The 15,519-nt window shown below is 35.7% G+C and overlaps 1 protein-coding gene across 3 annotated transcripts in view; it reads left to right on the top strand.

Moving 5' to 3' along the window:
• The window catches only part of SMCHD1 (structural maintenance of chromosomes flexible hinge domain containing 1), a 72,589-nt gene that overhangs the window by 32,483 nt on the left and 24,587 nt on the right, over nucleotides 1–15,519 (top strand). For all 3 annotated transcript variants that reach the window (XR_003990797.1, XM_030481276.1, XM_030481284.1), the window contains exons 20-30: nucleotides 1,832–1,976; nucleotides 2,210–2,306; nucleotides 3,862–3,934; nucleotides 5,530–5,669; nucleotides 6,166–6,300; nucleotides 7,377–7,604; nucleotides 8,349–8,497; nucleotides 10,296–10,384; nucleotides 11,432–11,550; nucleotides 12,212–12,379; nucleotides 13,636–13,761. Coding sequence is in view for 2 of the 3 variants with exons in the window: in XM_030481276.1 (XP_030337136.1) it covers nucleotides 1,832–1,976; nucleotides 2,210–2,306; nucleotides 3,862–3,934; nucleotides 5,530–5,669; nucleotides 6,166–6,300; nucleotides 7,377–7,604; nucleotides 8,349–8,497; nucleotides 10,296–10,384; nucleotides 11,432–11,550; nucleotides 12,212–12,379; nucleotides 13,636–13,761 (1,469 nt within the window). In the remaining variant the exon portion in view is untranslated. The remainder of the gene's footprint in view (nucleotides 1–1,831; nucleotides 1,977–2,209; nucleotides 2,307–3,861; nucleotides 3,935–5,529; nucleotides 5,670–6,165; nucleotides 6,301–7,376; nucleotides 7,605–8,348; nucleotides 8,498–10,295; nucleotides 10,385–11,431; nucleotides 11,551–12,211; nucleotides 12,380–13,635; nucleotides 13,762–15,519) is intronic.

Consider the following 15,519-nt stretch of genomic DNA (forward strand, 5'->3'; position numbering starts at 1 on the left):
GGTGTCCCGTGACAGGATCAGAGTCATGGGAACACACTGAAACAGAGGAGGTTCCCTCTGAACACGAGGAAACACTTTGTGAAGCTGACTGAGCACCTCACCCTAGAGGGTGACTAGGTGCAGGTTGCCCAAGACATTGTGGGGTCTCCATTCTTAGGAATATTCAAAAGCTGTCTGGACATGGTCCTGGGCAGCTAACTCAACTTCAGCCAGGGGTGTTGGTTAAGATGACCTGCAGACAACCCTTCCAACCTCAACTGTTCCATGAGCTTTATCTACAGGGGGGACAGGAAGACAAAAAATACCACTTCATTTGCATATAATATTAAATGGATATTTTTGCCACAGGTTCAGGAGGTAGAACTAACATCCGTTTCCAAGAAGATCAAGAAAAAATAGACACTTTCAGTAGCCTTTCATTTTTTTCCACAAAACTAAAGGCTTTGAATGCAAACCCTTTAGGCAGAAAAGAGTTCTGTGTAGCATATTCTTCTAAAAGCTTCTGCAAAAGTATTATTGGCAGAATAGAGAGAGGTATTCTTGTATGATAATACAAAAAAATGCTTGGCGTTACTTGAAAAGAGTAATTATTTAGACATATGTCTGAAAACCTGGCATTGACATATCAAGATACTTCTGTGAAGTTCCAGGGGGATGGGGGGAAGCTCTTTCTCTGAATGAATACATAAATGAACCTTGTCTGCTCCTTCTTTATCTCTTTATCAAGCAAAAAGAGAATCTTAAAAGTTGCAAAGTTGCATTCTGTGTTTTAAAAATTCTTTCTCAATAGAACTGTGACTTTCCCCAGCATGGCAGCCTTCAATTAAAGGCTCCCTTGGCCATAACAATTGAAATGAACAAATCTCCTCTGAAAGGAATAGACTCACTAAAAATCTAATGGACTAACAGTTTGGAACTTTTAACACACTTTTGGTAGTTACTCACTTTGACAGTGCAGAAGTTCTTTCACTGTTATTTTGTCAATTCATTTCACAGTTTTGTCATTCACTTGTAAACAAAATTGTAAATACTGCAAGGTTGAGGTATTTTTGTTATTGTAACCAAGAAATAATTTTGGCCAATACAAGGTAACATTTCCCCTCCCTCCATGGTTTTCACATCTCTTGTGCAAAAGAAACTCTCTGATAATGATACTGATAGGTATTGGAAGTAGTTGTTGGTTTGTGTCCAAAATAATTTGATAGGATGTGTATCTGCCATTTTGCTCAGCACTGCATTGCTTTTTTTTTCAAAGGCCAGTTGGTCAAGATAGTTTGATTCCACAAAACATTACGCTGATTTACAAGCCCTCATTTGTACCACTCTGGTCTTATTTTTTAGTGCCTAATTGGAGGCAGTCTAACAGGGCCGGATTTCACAAGAAGGATGTACTTACATTTCTTTTTTCAAACGCTCATCATTACTCATCTTTATCTCTCGTATTTGGGATAGTTGTAGAACAAAAGTATTTTTTTCATGAATGATTTTATTTGAACAGAATTAAAGCAATTAAATATTTAAGAAAAGCTGTCCACAGGAATTTGTCTGCTTTCAGGTGCTGTATGGATATTCTAAGCATTTTGGAAGTTTTAGCTGTCCTGTTATGTTTCTTATGCCATAGTCTACTGCTATTATGTTGTAACTATTGTTTTTATGTTAGTGTAATTTAAAATAGAAGATCAGTCAATAAACCATCATTTTGGTTACAACAATATTCTGAACAGCCTGTTTACTTTGAGACTGAAAACCACTTGACTTAATTGCCATTGATAAGAGAAAGCCAGCAAATACACATAATTCCTTCTAAAAATGTATTATTCTTTTCTCTTAGAGGGCAAACCAGAGAAATTTTCAGTGGGACTTTTGGAACTTCCTTTCCGAATTGGAGTACCTTTTAATATTCCTCTGGAACTGCAGGATGAATTTGGTCATCCAACACAGTTGACAACTAGCATTAAACCAATTCTTGAAGCTAGGTAATTCAGTCATCTTTTGGGGGTTCTTGGGGAAGAGGGTTTGTCCTTTCTTCATGTGACATTGATACAGTAATTCTTTGGGGATTGTCTTGAGTGATATAGTGGATACTTTTCATATAAATTAACTGGCGTTTTTTCTTTTATTTCCATAAGAGTATCTGAAAGTATCCTGTATATTAAAACACTGTTTATTTGTAAATTGATTCTGTTTTGTTTTCTATGTATTTTTTTAGTGGATTGACATTGCAGTATGAAGGAATAACTACAGGCACGAAGTGCGTCATTAAGGGTGTCACTGCTAAAGGCTGTATAAATAGTTGCCAGGGCAAGGTAGGCTAATGAATTTAAACTTGAAGTAACATACTGAAGGAGAAAACAAACCAACCAAATAAACAAAAAACCCACACCCACAGAGCAAATAATTTTTGTGTAAAATGGATTGTCATATCGTGTTAGCTAAGTTTGGCCTACACTAATGGCTACTGGTATTTGTTGGGGTATTTTCAAATGATCTCTTACAGCTCTGCCTGGAGCAATTTGTCTTTCACACAGCTGCATGCTCTTAGCTGATGGGACTGGAGCTGGAGCAGCTGAGCAGCACTTGGGTATGTGGTAGAGTGTACCCAGCATGCTAAATCACAGAAGACAGCATTAAGTAAAAAAATTAGTATTGCAGAAAAGGGGTTGAAACTAAAAAAAAAAAAAGGGGTGCATAGGAGGACTGTCGAGTGCATAAATGCAAAGTTTGATTGAATGAACTCCTGAAAAATTAAACTTACTAACATTAAACGTCAGCTATCAGTTATACTGGTTTCCTCTGTTTTTATTCCCTACCTTATTTTTCACTTCACCCCTTGTCCCCGTCCCCAAAATTCCCCTCCGTCCCCAGTCCCTCAACATCTAACTTTAATATATTTTGTCTTCCCCTTTTCTGGTAATTCACCATTTGGTTTAATGGGGCTCCAGCTGATATGTGCTGGTTGGCTTGCAGACAGACAGGTGTAGTTAGTTGGCTGGCTGGTCAGAGCTGGAGAGTTTCTGGCACCTGTGTGGCCAGCTGTCAGCTGGCAAGCTCATGTATTTGATGTGGCTGCAGTTGTGATGCACCAGCCCAGGCCTCATTGCACTTTCTGCTTCTCTTACCCAGCAAACCAAAAGAACTGCCTGTTTGTTTTCATCCAATCTACAAGGCATTCGTGTTGCATATACCCTGTCAGGCATGGGAAGGGCATAAGCCAGGAAACTAAACCTTCCCAGAAGCAGTATTTCTGAACGTGTAAAAATGACAGTTCATGAATTGCAGCCAAATATTCTCAAATATATAAAATATGAAATTCACATATCTGCAGTTCAACTAGTTGTTTTAAAGTTGGAGCTTTTACGATTATTGATTAGACTGCTTCATTCTCTGATTTTAATGTGATAATCGGTTTTAGTAATGCAGTTCTGCAGTTGTTTTTCTTACGGCTGTATTCAAAAATGGGATGGATAGTAATTGTGGTGCCTTGCTTCAGGCAATTAGCTAAGGAATAATGAACACAGAACTTGAAGACCCTTTCTTTTTAAAACTTATTTTTTTAACTGATCTATTTTTTTCCCCACTGAAACAGCCTCTAAGCAGGAAACCACAAGTTATGATAGCTGCTTTTAATGGTTTCAGAACCATATAGTTTAACATGCGAATCCTAGATTGAACGTCTCTGGGAATAATAACATGAAAAAGACAGATTTTTAGTACCAGAAGAATAACTTGATTTATGTAGCAGTGCAAGAAAATTTGGATAGACTTCTGAAATTTACATATATATGAGTTGACATGACTATGTGAGCTAATTTATGATCTGGTTTTGTTTAAAGTTAATATTTAAAATATTCTTTCCGCTAGAACTTTAACCTGAAAGTTACTCTTCCTGGCTTGAAAGAAGACACACAAATATTTAAAATAAGATTGCAGCCTGGTAAGCATTCTTAAAAAATTTAGTGAATTTCTGTTGAATTTTATTCTGACACTTTATGAAATGCTGCTTTTCCCAAGAAGGTAAAATATTTAGTGAGACATAAAAAAGGATATTCTAGCTTGTCCAAGTGATAACTGAAACTAAATAAAGTAAAGGGCATGTCGTTGTTGGCAGGAATAACATCAAGCTCACAGCCCAATTTTGTCTATTATTCTAGCCGCTGGAGTTTTTCTGTTTACTTGAGACTGATTTTTTGAATACTTTTCTAGCATAGCACCGCTGAATGAATTAATTTATCTTCTTGATTTTCTACTGCATTAAGCTCTTTAAACTGTACTGATCTGCATCGACCTGTTCTCCCTGTGGAAAGCGTGTTGTGAATGCATAAGTGCTCATGCAGTTTCTTACCACAGCAAAGCGGGGATGCTTTGGCAGTTGGGATTGTGTCTGAAATTTTTAGTGTTACATGTTTGCTTTATCATAATGAGAGTCTGTAAGTCCACAGCCTGTACTAGAATTTTGTATTTTGCGTATGTCTTCATGCTGAGGATTCCCTTACATGATACCTGTTATCCCTTGTTACCTGGGTTTTTCTGGATTTGGGAAATAAGGTATAGTTTGAAGGCTGATTTTTGGCCTCCGAGATTAGCAGACTTTAGGCTTTACCATCTCATTTTGCAGAGAAATTGTGTACTTCAAGCTTTGTTAGACCAACAGTGTTTAATTTATTCCATTATTATTTATCTTTCGAGGAGTTGAGCCTTCATGTAGAAAATGCAGTGGAACAATCTGACTTGAGACAGATTGTATTTTGTATTGCTTGGTTATTTACTTTGGACTAAAGGCAACTTCATCTTTTATTAGAATCTTTAGCTTTTGGCAGTGTGGAGATGCTTCACTACCTCTTTCTTCTCATTAGACTTATCCTTGGCTTTTAAAGCTGTTTTTTGAGGAAAGAGAGAATAAAAGTTGTTTTGGTCTGTCTTGTTCTTCAGCCAGTGAGTTTGAAATGGAAGTTTTAATGAATAATGCATAAAGGATGTTTCTGAAAAATGGCCTTCTTCATTCCTTTAGAACTTGTCTTTTAATAGTAATCTATTACATCCTTCTTTTTTTAAAGCTTATAAAATAATTATATGTTCCAGGGTGTAGACTTACTTGGATAGTTCCACTTTAATATCCAAGTAATGTCAACAAAACTTTCTTTTGCTTTTATTTGCATACAAGTTGTAGCCATGGTAGCTTTGGTAATTAAACTGCTGGACATGACGATTGATCAGATATCTCAACATTGATATCTGTGGTTTTAATTTTTAACGTATCAGGAGAAATCTCCAAGTTTCTTGTTGATGAACATGAATCTATATAGTGTGTAAATACTAAATGGATTAAATAGCTATATGTAATGCATCATGTGTTTACACCTTGTATATGTTTGACGTTCATCATGTTTGCCTAACTAATATAATGGTTTGTTACCACAAATACCTTGGTAGCTAGCTTTAAAAACTTTGTGAGATAGCACAAACTGAAATCCAGTGTCTCACAAGTTATTCAAAATACAACCACTGTTCTTCAATTGTACATTTTTACAGGCCCTCCTCATCAATTGAAAGTAAAACCAGATTCAGAAATTCTAAAGATTGAAAATGGTACAGCTTTCCCCTTTCAGGTTGAAGTACTGGATGAATCAGGAAATATAACAGCACAGCCAAAGTTGATGGTTCATTGTAAGGTAAACTGCATTTCATTCTGTCATAAGGATTTTGATATGTGCTTTTTAAAGGGCTGGGAAAAGAGCTTGTTTTGGCATCTAGATAGAACATATTATCTTTAATAACGTTTTTGAAGTCTCTGTAGCTTGGCTGCCATAGTTGTGACTCTCTTGCCTCATCTTTTGTGAGTCATTCAGTAAGTTTCAGAATCAGAGGAATCTGGCCTTAGAAATGGAAGAAAAAAACACGTGAGGATATATAGCTAAAATTTTAAGGTATTTTAGGTCGTATACATGCCATAAAATTTGTTAAAGGGAAAAAAGCGCAAAACTTCATACTGCTTACTTTTGATTTTTTTTTTTCAAGATGAAAATGCAAGTCTAGTGCCTAAAAATAATATTAGATAAGACTTATCATAAGCACTTCACTAAGTTCAGAAGGGAATGCAGGTGTTATTGTGGCTTTTAATCCTATTCTGTAAAAGAAACCTGAAGTTTAATTTTACATTTTAAATAGTTTCTAGGTGCTTCAAACCTTCCTGTGTATTCTGTGGACTGCAGTAATGCAGGAACAAACATTCTAACTGGTCCAGTTATACATGTACAGAATATCAAGAAAGACCAGGTCCTGAAAGCAAGGATTGAAATACTTGTAAGTATTGATTGGGATGTTTTGGATGAGTGAAAGATTGAAAACAGTTTATTGTGCTGTCTTGCTAGTGTACTGAAGTCTTCTATGAATCTACCTCAAAAAGTTACTGTTTTAGTTACCATAAGCCTGACAATCAGGTGGCTGACCTTTTTCCTCTCTGGCAAAATCATAAAATGGCAAAGGGTGGGGTGTTCTTTTGCATTTATTTGCATGCAAGTTGTAGCTGTGGTAGCTTTGGTAATTAAACTGCTGGACATGACAATTGATCAGATATCTCAACATTGATATCTTTGGTTTTAATTTTTAACATATCAGGAGGAATCTCCAAGTTTTCTTGTTGATGAACATGAATCTATATAGTGTGTAAATACTAAATGGATTAAATAGCTATATGTTTTCTTCATATTTTCTTCACTTCTTTATTTCTGAAATCAGTGAAGTGTTTCAGAAATATGCATTATTTCTGGATTTTTTTTCTTCCTGTTTTGACTCCCTGGATCTTTCTGACAAATTGCCTTTATTGCATAAGCATTAAGAGGCAGAATAAGTATGGTAACATGTTCTCCAAAACTTTAGTGAAGCAGGATGATTTCTCAGAGGTTTAAAATATAATAGCTTTTTGTAGCATTTCAGTCTTAAAGCTTTTGAGGTTTGATATTTTTAAATGCTGTTGAACATCCCAGTTCCCAGGTAGCCAGGAGAGCCATGCTGCTGGAGCAAATAAGACGTGTGGTGGTTTACCCTGAAAAATGTATAAGCAAATACCAGTATGGCAAGATGACCTGTTATGAAAGGGTACTTACGATTATTCTTAAGTATTTTGCAAATTGTATAACATAGAACTTTTGGAATAGAAAATAATTTCTAAATAGCATGAATTCTAGTGTCTGATATAAGTTGTAAGTGTTCTGGCATATCTTTTTGATTTACTTTTTTCCAAGTCAAGCTGATTTTACGTTTGGACACGTTATCACACTTGGTAATCCAGAGTAGTGCCATAGGCTATTATGGAGTGATATCTATGCATATATATTTAATAAATTAATCATGTATCTTTTTTTTCCCTCCATGTATAGAATTGTAAAGATGTGCCACCAGTGGACAAGACTATTAAACTTCTTCCTAGCAGTCATGTTGCAAGACTACAGGTCTTAAGTATGGATGGACAAAAAGCTATTCAAATTAAACATCAGGATGAAATTAATTGGGTTGCTGGCGATGTCATGCGCAACCTTATATTTCAGATGTATGATGAAGGAGAAAGGGAGATACATGTGACCTCAGCTATAGCAGAAAAAATTAAGGCAAGTACTTTTGAATAAACAGCAGCATAATATGGGGGAGAGGTACAGGCCAATTCTCTAAAATCCATAGACTTCAGATTGCGAAGTAATATTCCTTAGGACTGTATTATTAAACATGGGAACTTCAGTGTCTGCTTAATAAATTTTTAAGAAGTATTTTATTAAAATTGTGTCCTTAATGAGATAAAGACATTTAATGAAATGTTAAATAACGCTTCAGGGTAGTATTATGAAATGCATGTTATTTCAGGTTATATAGCAGTGATTCCCAGGGTTTCTCCTAAATACAATAAAATAATTCCAATATGGCTATGATTCTTCAGATCTGAGGTTTTCCCAACATATAGGAACCTTGAATAGGCAAGTTCCTTCATGAAGATTTGCTTACCTATCTCATCCTTCTGTCTGTGTACGTACACGGAGCCTAATACAAAGGTAGAGCTTCACCAAATATGTGACAGTTTTTTTGGTGAGGTTTTTCAGAATCAGATCTTTCCTAACTCAAGATAAGTGAGAGAAACTGAAGTATGTTTTGTTTTGTTTGGGGGTTTTGGGTTTTTTTAAGAGTAATTTTCTGTATTTGGGAAGATAGCATTGGTTACTGTTGGAAAATGCACAGGTTTTCCATTGAAAGCTTCTATTGCCAGTATGTTACTTCAGCATAGTTAGAATGACCACAGATGTATTATGTAGCTAGTCATTAATAATTAAGCTTTTGATTAATTTATGAAATTTTAATTTTAGGTTAACTGGACACCTAAAATTAACAAAGAACAGTTGATTCAGGGATTATTACCTGATGTAAAAGTACCAACATCAGTAAAAGATGTACGTTACTGTCTAATTACTTATCTTGATGATCACGTGTCTTTGGAGAGTGCGTTCACAGTCAGGTTTGTTCATTTGAAATACTTTTTTATGATTTACGTTGTTGGCAAAGGATTATAGGTCTGTACTTTGGGGTTAAAACAATCTTTTCACAGAAGCTGAAATTATGCAGTTGGCAAATTAACAGGGGATGTAGGTTTGCTTGGGTGGGTGGTTTTATGCAAATTGTTTACAGATGAGAATATTACCTATGTAAAAGACTCCATCATGACCTGTTTGTACCCAACCCTTTAATCACTTTTGTAAGTATACATACGCTGAATAAGATTACTGCTATCTTTGAAAACTTGCAGTAAATATTAACTAGTTTTACTGAAGAGTCAGGTCACTGGTTACCAAAAAGAAATGTCTATGAAATGTCTAACCCTTACAAAAGTTAGTACTTTGAAGCTAAAGATAGTATTTATGTAGCCAAATGCTGGGTGCCTGCATCTGGTGTCTCAGTCAAAAGTGACAGGATGTAAATTGAACTTTAAAATTGCCTGTTTATCATTCTCAGTGAGTCTGGGCAGTTAGCTTTACTTACTGTATCTAAAAAGTTAAGATGAATCTGATTCTCAATTACTTTAGTGTCTTTTATGTGTTCTTAATAGGTGAAAATTAAGTAACTAGTTCACAGCAAACTGATGCCAGGGTAAATTTGCAGCAATTAGACATTACACAGAGCTGTAATTAAAAAAAAAAAAATTACATGTCAAGCATTAAGAGCATAATGCTTGTAAAAAGCTGTCCATGATGCAACACTGTCAGAGACAGAAAATTTTCAGCTAAGTAGTATTTTCTGTTTTAAGAAGAACAGAAAAGCAGACTGAATTGATACCTCTCCTTGTGAAAGGAAGTAGAACACTGGATTGATTCATTGAATATTTTTAATACATTTTGCTTGTCATTAAAGAGTAGTCTTAGATCAGGGAACTTCTGGTTAGGGGTTATTCTATTGTAGTTGTCATAAAAATTAACTGAAGGTTATTCTAATGGGCGTTTTAAAGATTTGAAAGGAATTTTTAGAACACAAAAAAGGAGTAAAAAACATTATGTTGGCTTGGCCAACCTCGTGAAGTTCAACCAAGCCACGTGCAAGGTCCTACACCTGGGTCAAGGCAATCCCAGGCACAGCTACAGGTTGGGCAAAGAAGAGATTCAGAGCAGCCCTGCAGAGAAGGACTTCAGAGTGTTGGTTGATGAGAAACTGAATATGAGCCGGCTTCAGTGAGTTCTCGCAGCCCATGGCAGGGGTGTTGGAACTAGATGATCTTAAGGTCCTTTCCAACCCAAACCATTCTATGATTCTATAACTCTTAAATAACTTTCAGATGTCAGATAAGTCTTATGTGTTTGGGAAGCCAGTGCATAACATATGTTGACCTTCATCAACTAAAGGGAGGGAAAGGCTGAGATTGTTTAAAAGCACCCCAGAAGCTATTTTTTAAGAGACATAGTTTAGGCTGATGACTTCTGCGTAATCGTAGTAAAAGAGAAAATGCAAATCTGATTTTTCTTTCTTTGGTGGTTGTTCATCTTCTCCATGATTTTTGTAATGTGCTCTGGTTTTGTTTTGCTTATAAGGTAAAACTGTATCACTAAAAATCTTAAGCTGTGTTGCTTGTAACCAGGTCCTTAAGAAGTCAGCAAATATTTTTGTAGCAAGGGAGACTGATACCTTTTGCACATCAGGATTAATGTTGATATTTTAATTTATTTTACAATAATAGATGTATTTTACTATTTAGACAATTGTATATTATGATTTAAGTGATTACGTTCATAGAATGATTCTAAGTCAATTTTCATGTGATGACTTAGACCACTTCCTGATGAACCCAAACACGTTAAATGTAAATTAAAAGGACCAAACACTCTGCAGATGGGTGAGGAACTACAAGGTGAAATTGGTGAGTATTTGCATATTCCTCCGTTTCTTTTAAGATCCATTTCTTTGCAGTTTATTAGCCTATTATGTATATAGATGTCATCAAGAGTGAATTATCTTCAACTATTTTTATATCAAAAACAGGTTTACATTCTCATTCATGGAAGGATGATCAGACTTCTCTAATTGCCGTTTTATAATTTTTATCATTCTGGAGTTCATAAATTTTTGTTTAGTTCATGTATTATGAAATCCTACAGGCCATAACAGCATTCAGACTATTTCAAAGGCACAAAATTCAAAGTGAAACATTGCAAGGTTAACTTTAACTTGAGAGGAAAGTATGTCAGGGATCAGTCTTCTTATTCTTCAGTTTCTCTATGCAGTTCTACATAGCATAGTAAGAAATTTAAAATTCTTATTAAAAGCTTGTGTGTGAGCAAAGAGAAGCTCATAATGGACAAACTAACAGGTTGGAACAGCTTTTCATTTTAAGATTTTTTTTGTTTCTTTTTATAGCAAAAAATAGTCTTTAGTAAAAAAAGTGGGAAGCACAAATATGTGATATGACTGTATTATATATGTCCTTTTGATACCCATAAGATGGGGGAAATCTTGCCAACATGTATAAATACCTGAAGAGAAGTATGACGTAAAGACAATGGAGCCTCTTCCCAGTGGTGTTCTGTGACAGGAAAAGAGGCAGCGAGTACAACCTGAAACACAGGAGGTTTCCTCCAAACATAAGTAAAACACTTTTTCACTGGAGGGGTGACTGAGCATTGTTGCACTCAGAGATTGCAGAGCCTCCATCCTCGGAGATACTCAAAAGTTGTCTGGACATTATCCGGGGCAACCAGCTTTAGGTGAACCTGCTTGAGCAGGGAAGTTGCGCAGATGACCTCCAGAGGTCCCTTCAAGCTCAGCCACTCTGTGATTCGGTGATACTCATGTAAATTTTCTCTGAATTGTATGTTGTGTACATTATATTCCACATGTATGATGTTTCATTAAAACAGCTGCTCTTAATGATCTTAATAATCATTTTAATAATCATCTTTTTTATCAGAGGTAATGCTTACAGATCAGTATGGAAATCAGGTTCAGTCAGCGACGTCTGCGTGTATGAATTCCCTAGGCGTTTCTGCACCTGGACTTGATAAATCAAATTTGAAAATAACTTGGCAGGTATTTATAAGATGTCATATAGTTTATTTCCGTGTGGTCTTTGTGTGGTAATTGTCTTAATTCTGTCACACATAATTAAACCAAAACTGTGGAAAGGTAGTCAAACACTAGTTGGTAGGCTGTGAGAAGATAGAGAATTAAAGCATTAAAATCATATAATCCTCTTCTATGGAATACAGCATCATCTATTGAAAACCTTATCACTGCTACCACTATAGAGTATGGGGGGCAATTCACTTCGCATTTGAGTTTCTAGTGCAGTGTTCTACATCTTTTCTTCTAACTTGTTTTTAGTCTTCTGTGTTTATGGTGGTACAGTTGATTTTATGATCTTTTGAAGAACCTTCTAGAACAGACTAATGATACCATCTGTCACAGTTTAGTTTAAAATGCATTCTATACTTTTTAAAATATGTTGGATATAACTAAGTTGTGCATAACTCTTGTACATTGAAAAACAGGTTCCTGAGAAGTGCTTGAGTTTGATCATTTCTTACACATTTATATCTAACAAAAGCAATAGAACTTGTAGTTTAATTTTTAGTCTACCGTCCCACAATAAAACTAGCAAGCATAAATATTAAAATACCATATTGAAAAAAATGAACAAATTATACTTCCCTTTAATTGTTCTTGATAAAATCTTCTTATTTCTCAATAGGAAAGTACTCTAACAATGAAAGTACAAGGTATTCGTTTTAAACCTTGTTTACTTGGAAGCAAAGAATTGTGCTTCGCTTGGCGTGAATTTTCCGACTTTCTCAGACTAAACTTAACTGCAGGATCCCCTGCTAAGTTGCAGTTTGTGGGATGGCCAGAGTTAGAAAAGGTAAGTTGAACAATTTTGGTTTGGAAAAAATAACAAGGTCGCTACTCAGCAGGTCTTTTATTTCCAGAGCTTTTTGGAGCACAAGATGCAAAGCTGAAAACCGTGATTTCTTAGTATTGATACTTCTAAAAATTGTCAGAATATGATAGCTCTAGAGACAATTTTTTCTTCTATACAGGACTACATAATGCAAAATTAAGAATTTTACAATCTAATTATATAGATGTGTTTTAAGTGGACTGTAGGTTTGAAACATTTTTCATACAATGACTACATTATATCATATTCTATTCATATAATAGCTAACAACATTAATTTTGAAAAGTAAACTTATTTTGCAGTAATCTAACTCTCGTGTGTTTACAACACTGTATTCCTTAATATCTTTTACTGTTTATTCTGTCCCACTTGCTCTTATACAGATTATGTAGTTTTCTTTGGTGCAGTGATTTTATTGTGGGCTGGATCCTAGCACCCATCTCCCACTGTTGTTTGCCAAAGATACTGTCCTTAATGGTAGTAATAGTTGGCAGCCCATCTCTCCTTTATCTGTTATTGGGGTTTTTTGATGTTTAGGATGTAGGAAGTCACTCCCAAATTTACTTAAGTATTTAAAGTCAGAAAGTTGGGAAGGAAGTACAGTACTTCTTGATATGGAGCGTTTTGTTACCATCCATTTATTTGCTCGGGTTTTGTTTTATTTTTCAATGTTTACTTTGGGTATTCGAATGATAGTGCTGGAGTTGCAGCAGAATGCAAAACAGGAGAGTGGAAGCAGGTAAAAGAAAACTGTATCTCTGAGTAGAGAATAGGAATAAAGATTGGCGTGTTGGGAAAATGGAGAAAGGAAGTTATTGAAGAAGAAGAGTGAAACAAAAGGTTCAGGGAGTATCGTAACTACTTTTGCTCTCTAGAAAGCTGTGAAGGTATGTCAGAAGATAAAAGGTTTGGGTCATTTGCTCTTTCTATAGCAAGGAAACTGCTAAGTCTCTTTAGAAGCATGTTCTTCCTTTTAGTCACATCAACATGAGTAACACATGCAGTTCAATTCAACTAGTGCATTTAATAATAATAAGAGAATGTGAATGGGAAAACTCTAGAAATATATTCCTGGAGTTTTACAGTTCTGTCATGGTCTGGCTGTTATAGAAGACAAATAGTATGGAAAAGGTGATCTCTGTTGCTCTGGGGGTTCCTGACCTGCCATGAATGTCTGATATACCTCGAACAGTAGAATGTATTTGTATCTCCTTCAGCCTGTTGCAGTGATTAATGGTAGAGAATTGCAGAAGCCCCTTATTGTTCAGCTGTGTGATCAGTGGGGAAATCCAACTCCTGAACCTAATGTCAAAATCAGCCTTATAAAGGGCAACAACATAAAGGTAAGCATAGACCTTATTATCTGAGCTTTGTTTAACACATTTTTGTTTTCATGTCTACATTATCTTCTTCGTTTTCAAGAAATTTTTTTGAAAAGTGATTAAAATATTGTAAAGGCACAAAAGAATAATTAATCCCATATAATAGTGGTGTCAACGAGTAATGTAAACAGTTCCCAGGACAGATAGTTCAGCTCCCTTTCATTATAACAATCACAAATATAACTAAATTTCTAAAGTATGTCGTCCAAGTGTAACTAGTATACATTCTACTGAACCTTTTTCAAAATTCTGCATGCACACAACCCCATCCTATGTCCCACTTTATCCAAGGTAATATACTGAATAACTATCATGATGATGTGGCCCAAACTGGCCACCAAATCTTTTTTAACTGGTGGTTCTTTGATTGTGGTTCCTGAATGTATGACTTGTGGTCTGTGTGTAAAGCTAGTCATCAGGTTTGATCCCTACTTGATTGTCCCATGAAAAGCCTTGGCAGTGTGAAGCAAATTAAAACAGTGAGGGTGCAAATCTAACCCAAATTTAAGTGTCCTTTCCATGAGTGAGATGTGAGTGTCAGATGGTCTGCACGTTGGTCTGTACAAAGAAAGGAATTCGACAAAATACTTCATTCATTAGAATTCTTGTTCTTGAAAAAATAGTCAAACTGTTAAATGTGTTCATGCAGAGATTGTTATATTGAGTGGTACATTATCAAGGATATATTCATCCACCTCTGGACATGACATTTTTTCAGGTAGGGCTGGTCTTGTTCCCTTTTTGTTCCTGCTTGCTATGCATTTGTGTCTCTCGGTTCCCTTGCAACACACAGCAGCTAAGAACTTTCTTTTGCTCACCCTTCAAGAACTGCCACAATCTCCCAATCAATTTCCCCAATTTTAACTATGCTACTATTACTTATTTTTATTGCCCTTTTTTTTGTTTGTTTGTTTGTTTGCCCCAACTACTGCCTTTATGATGGCAACTGCAGCTTCTTGGGGCTTTTAGTTAGGTTGTTCTTGAGCAAACATCCAACCTTAATAGTAATACTGAGTGGTTGTTCTGCCTGATCAAAGACATGTTGTGGTGGCATGCTGTGTCTTTTCAGCTATTATGCCTTCCTCCAGGGAAGACCAGCAGTATGTCTTAGAACTTAATGCCGGTATCATTTCTAAGAGTTACTTTCATACATTAGAGCAACCAACTGTGTATTTGCTGAACAGACATCAGATCAAAATTCATGATGGTCTTGGAGAGCCTCTTTAGAGAACTGTCTTGCTTGTCAATTCAAATAGGTTGTATGCACAGTCTTCCCAAGGAAATGAAAATCTTCTGGGATCTGAAATTCTCAGACAATCTCTCTGTCTATGCTTTACATCCCCTTCTCTAGGTCTCCTAAGCCTTCTGTGGTTGCAGCATGCATTTCATATACTCCGTTCTCTGGCTTACAGGTCCAAAACTAGATGAACATGGCTGAGGAGAAACCCTCTGAACTTTTATGTTCAGTAAAACAGCTCAATAGTGGAAATGCATAAAGCACAGGTTCCTGTAAAAATTTAAACTTTCCATTCTGTAATGTACAGTAATTTCAATTATAGACTTATTTTGTTGAGTTGAATATACTCTTCAAAAGAGCGTGTGAAATTTCTGGCAACCTTCTTAGTGTTTCTTTAAAATGCTGCCTTCCATTTGAACCATTAAGCACATATTTTTTGCCATTGCTGTTTTCTAGTGACATGGTAAATTCATGCTCCCATA

This window comes from Strigops habroptila, chromosome 1 (genome assembly GCF_004027225.2).
Source record: "Strigops habroptila isolate Jane chromosome 1, bStrHab1.2.pri, whole genome shotgun sequence".
Classification (NCBI taxonomy): domain Eukaryota; kingdom Metazoa; phylum Chordata; class Aves; order Psittaciformes; family Psittacidae; genus Strigops; species Strigops habroptila.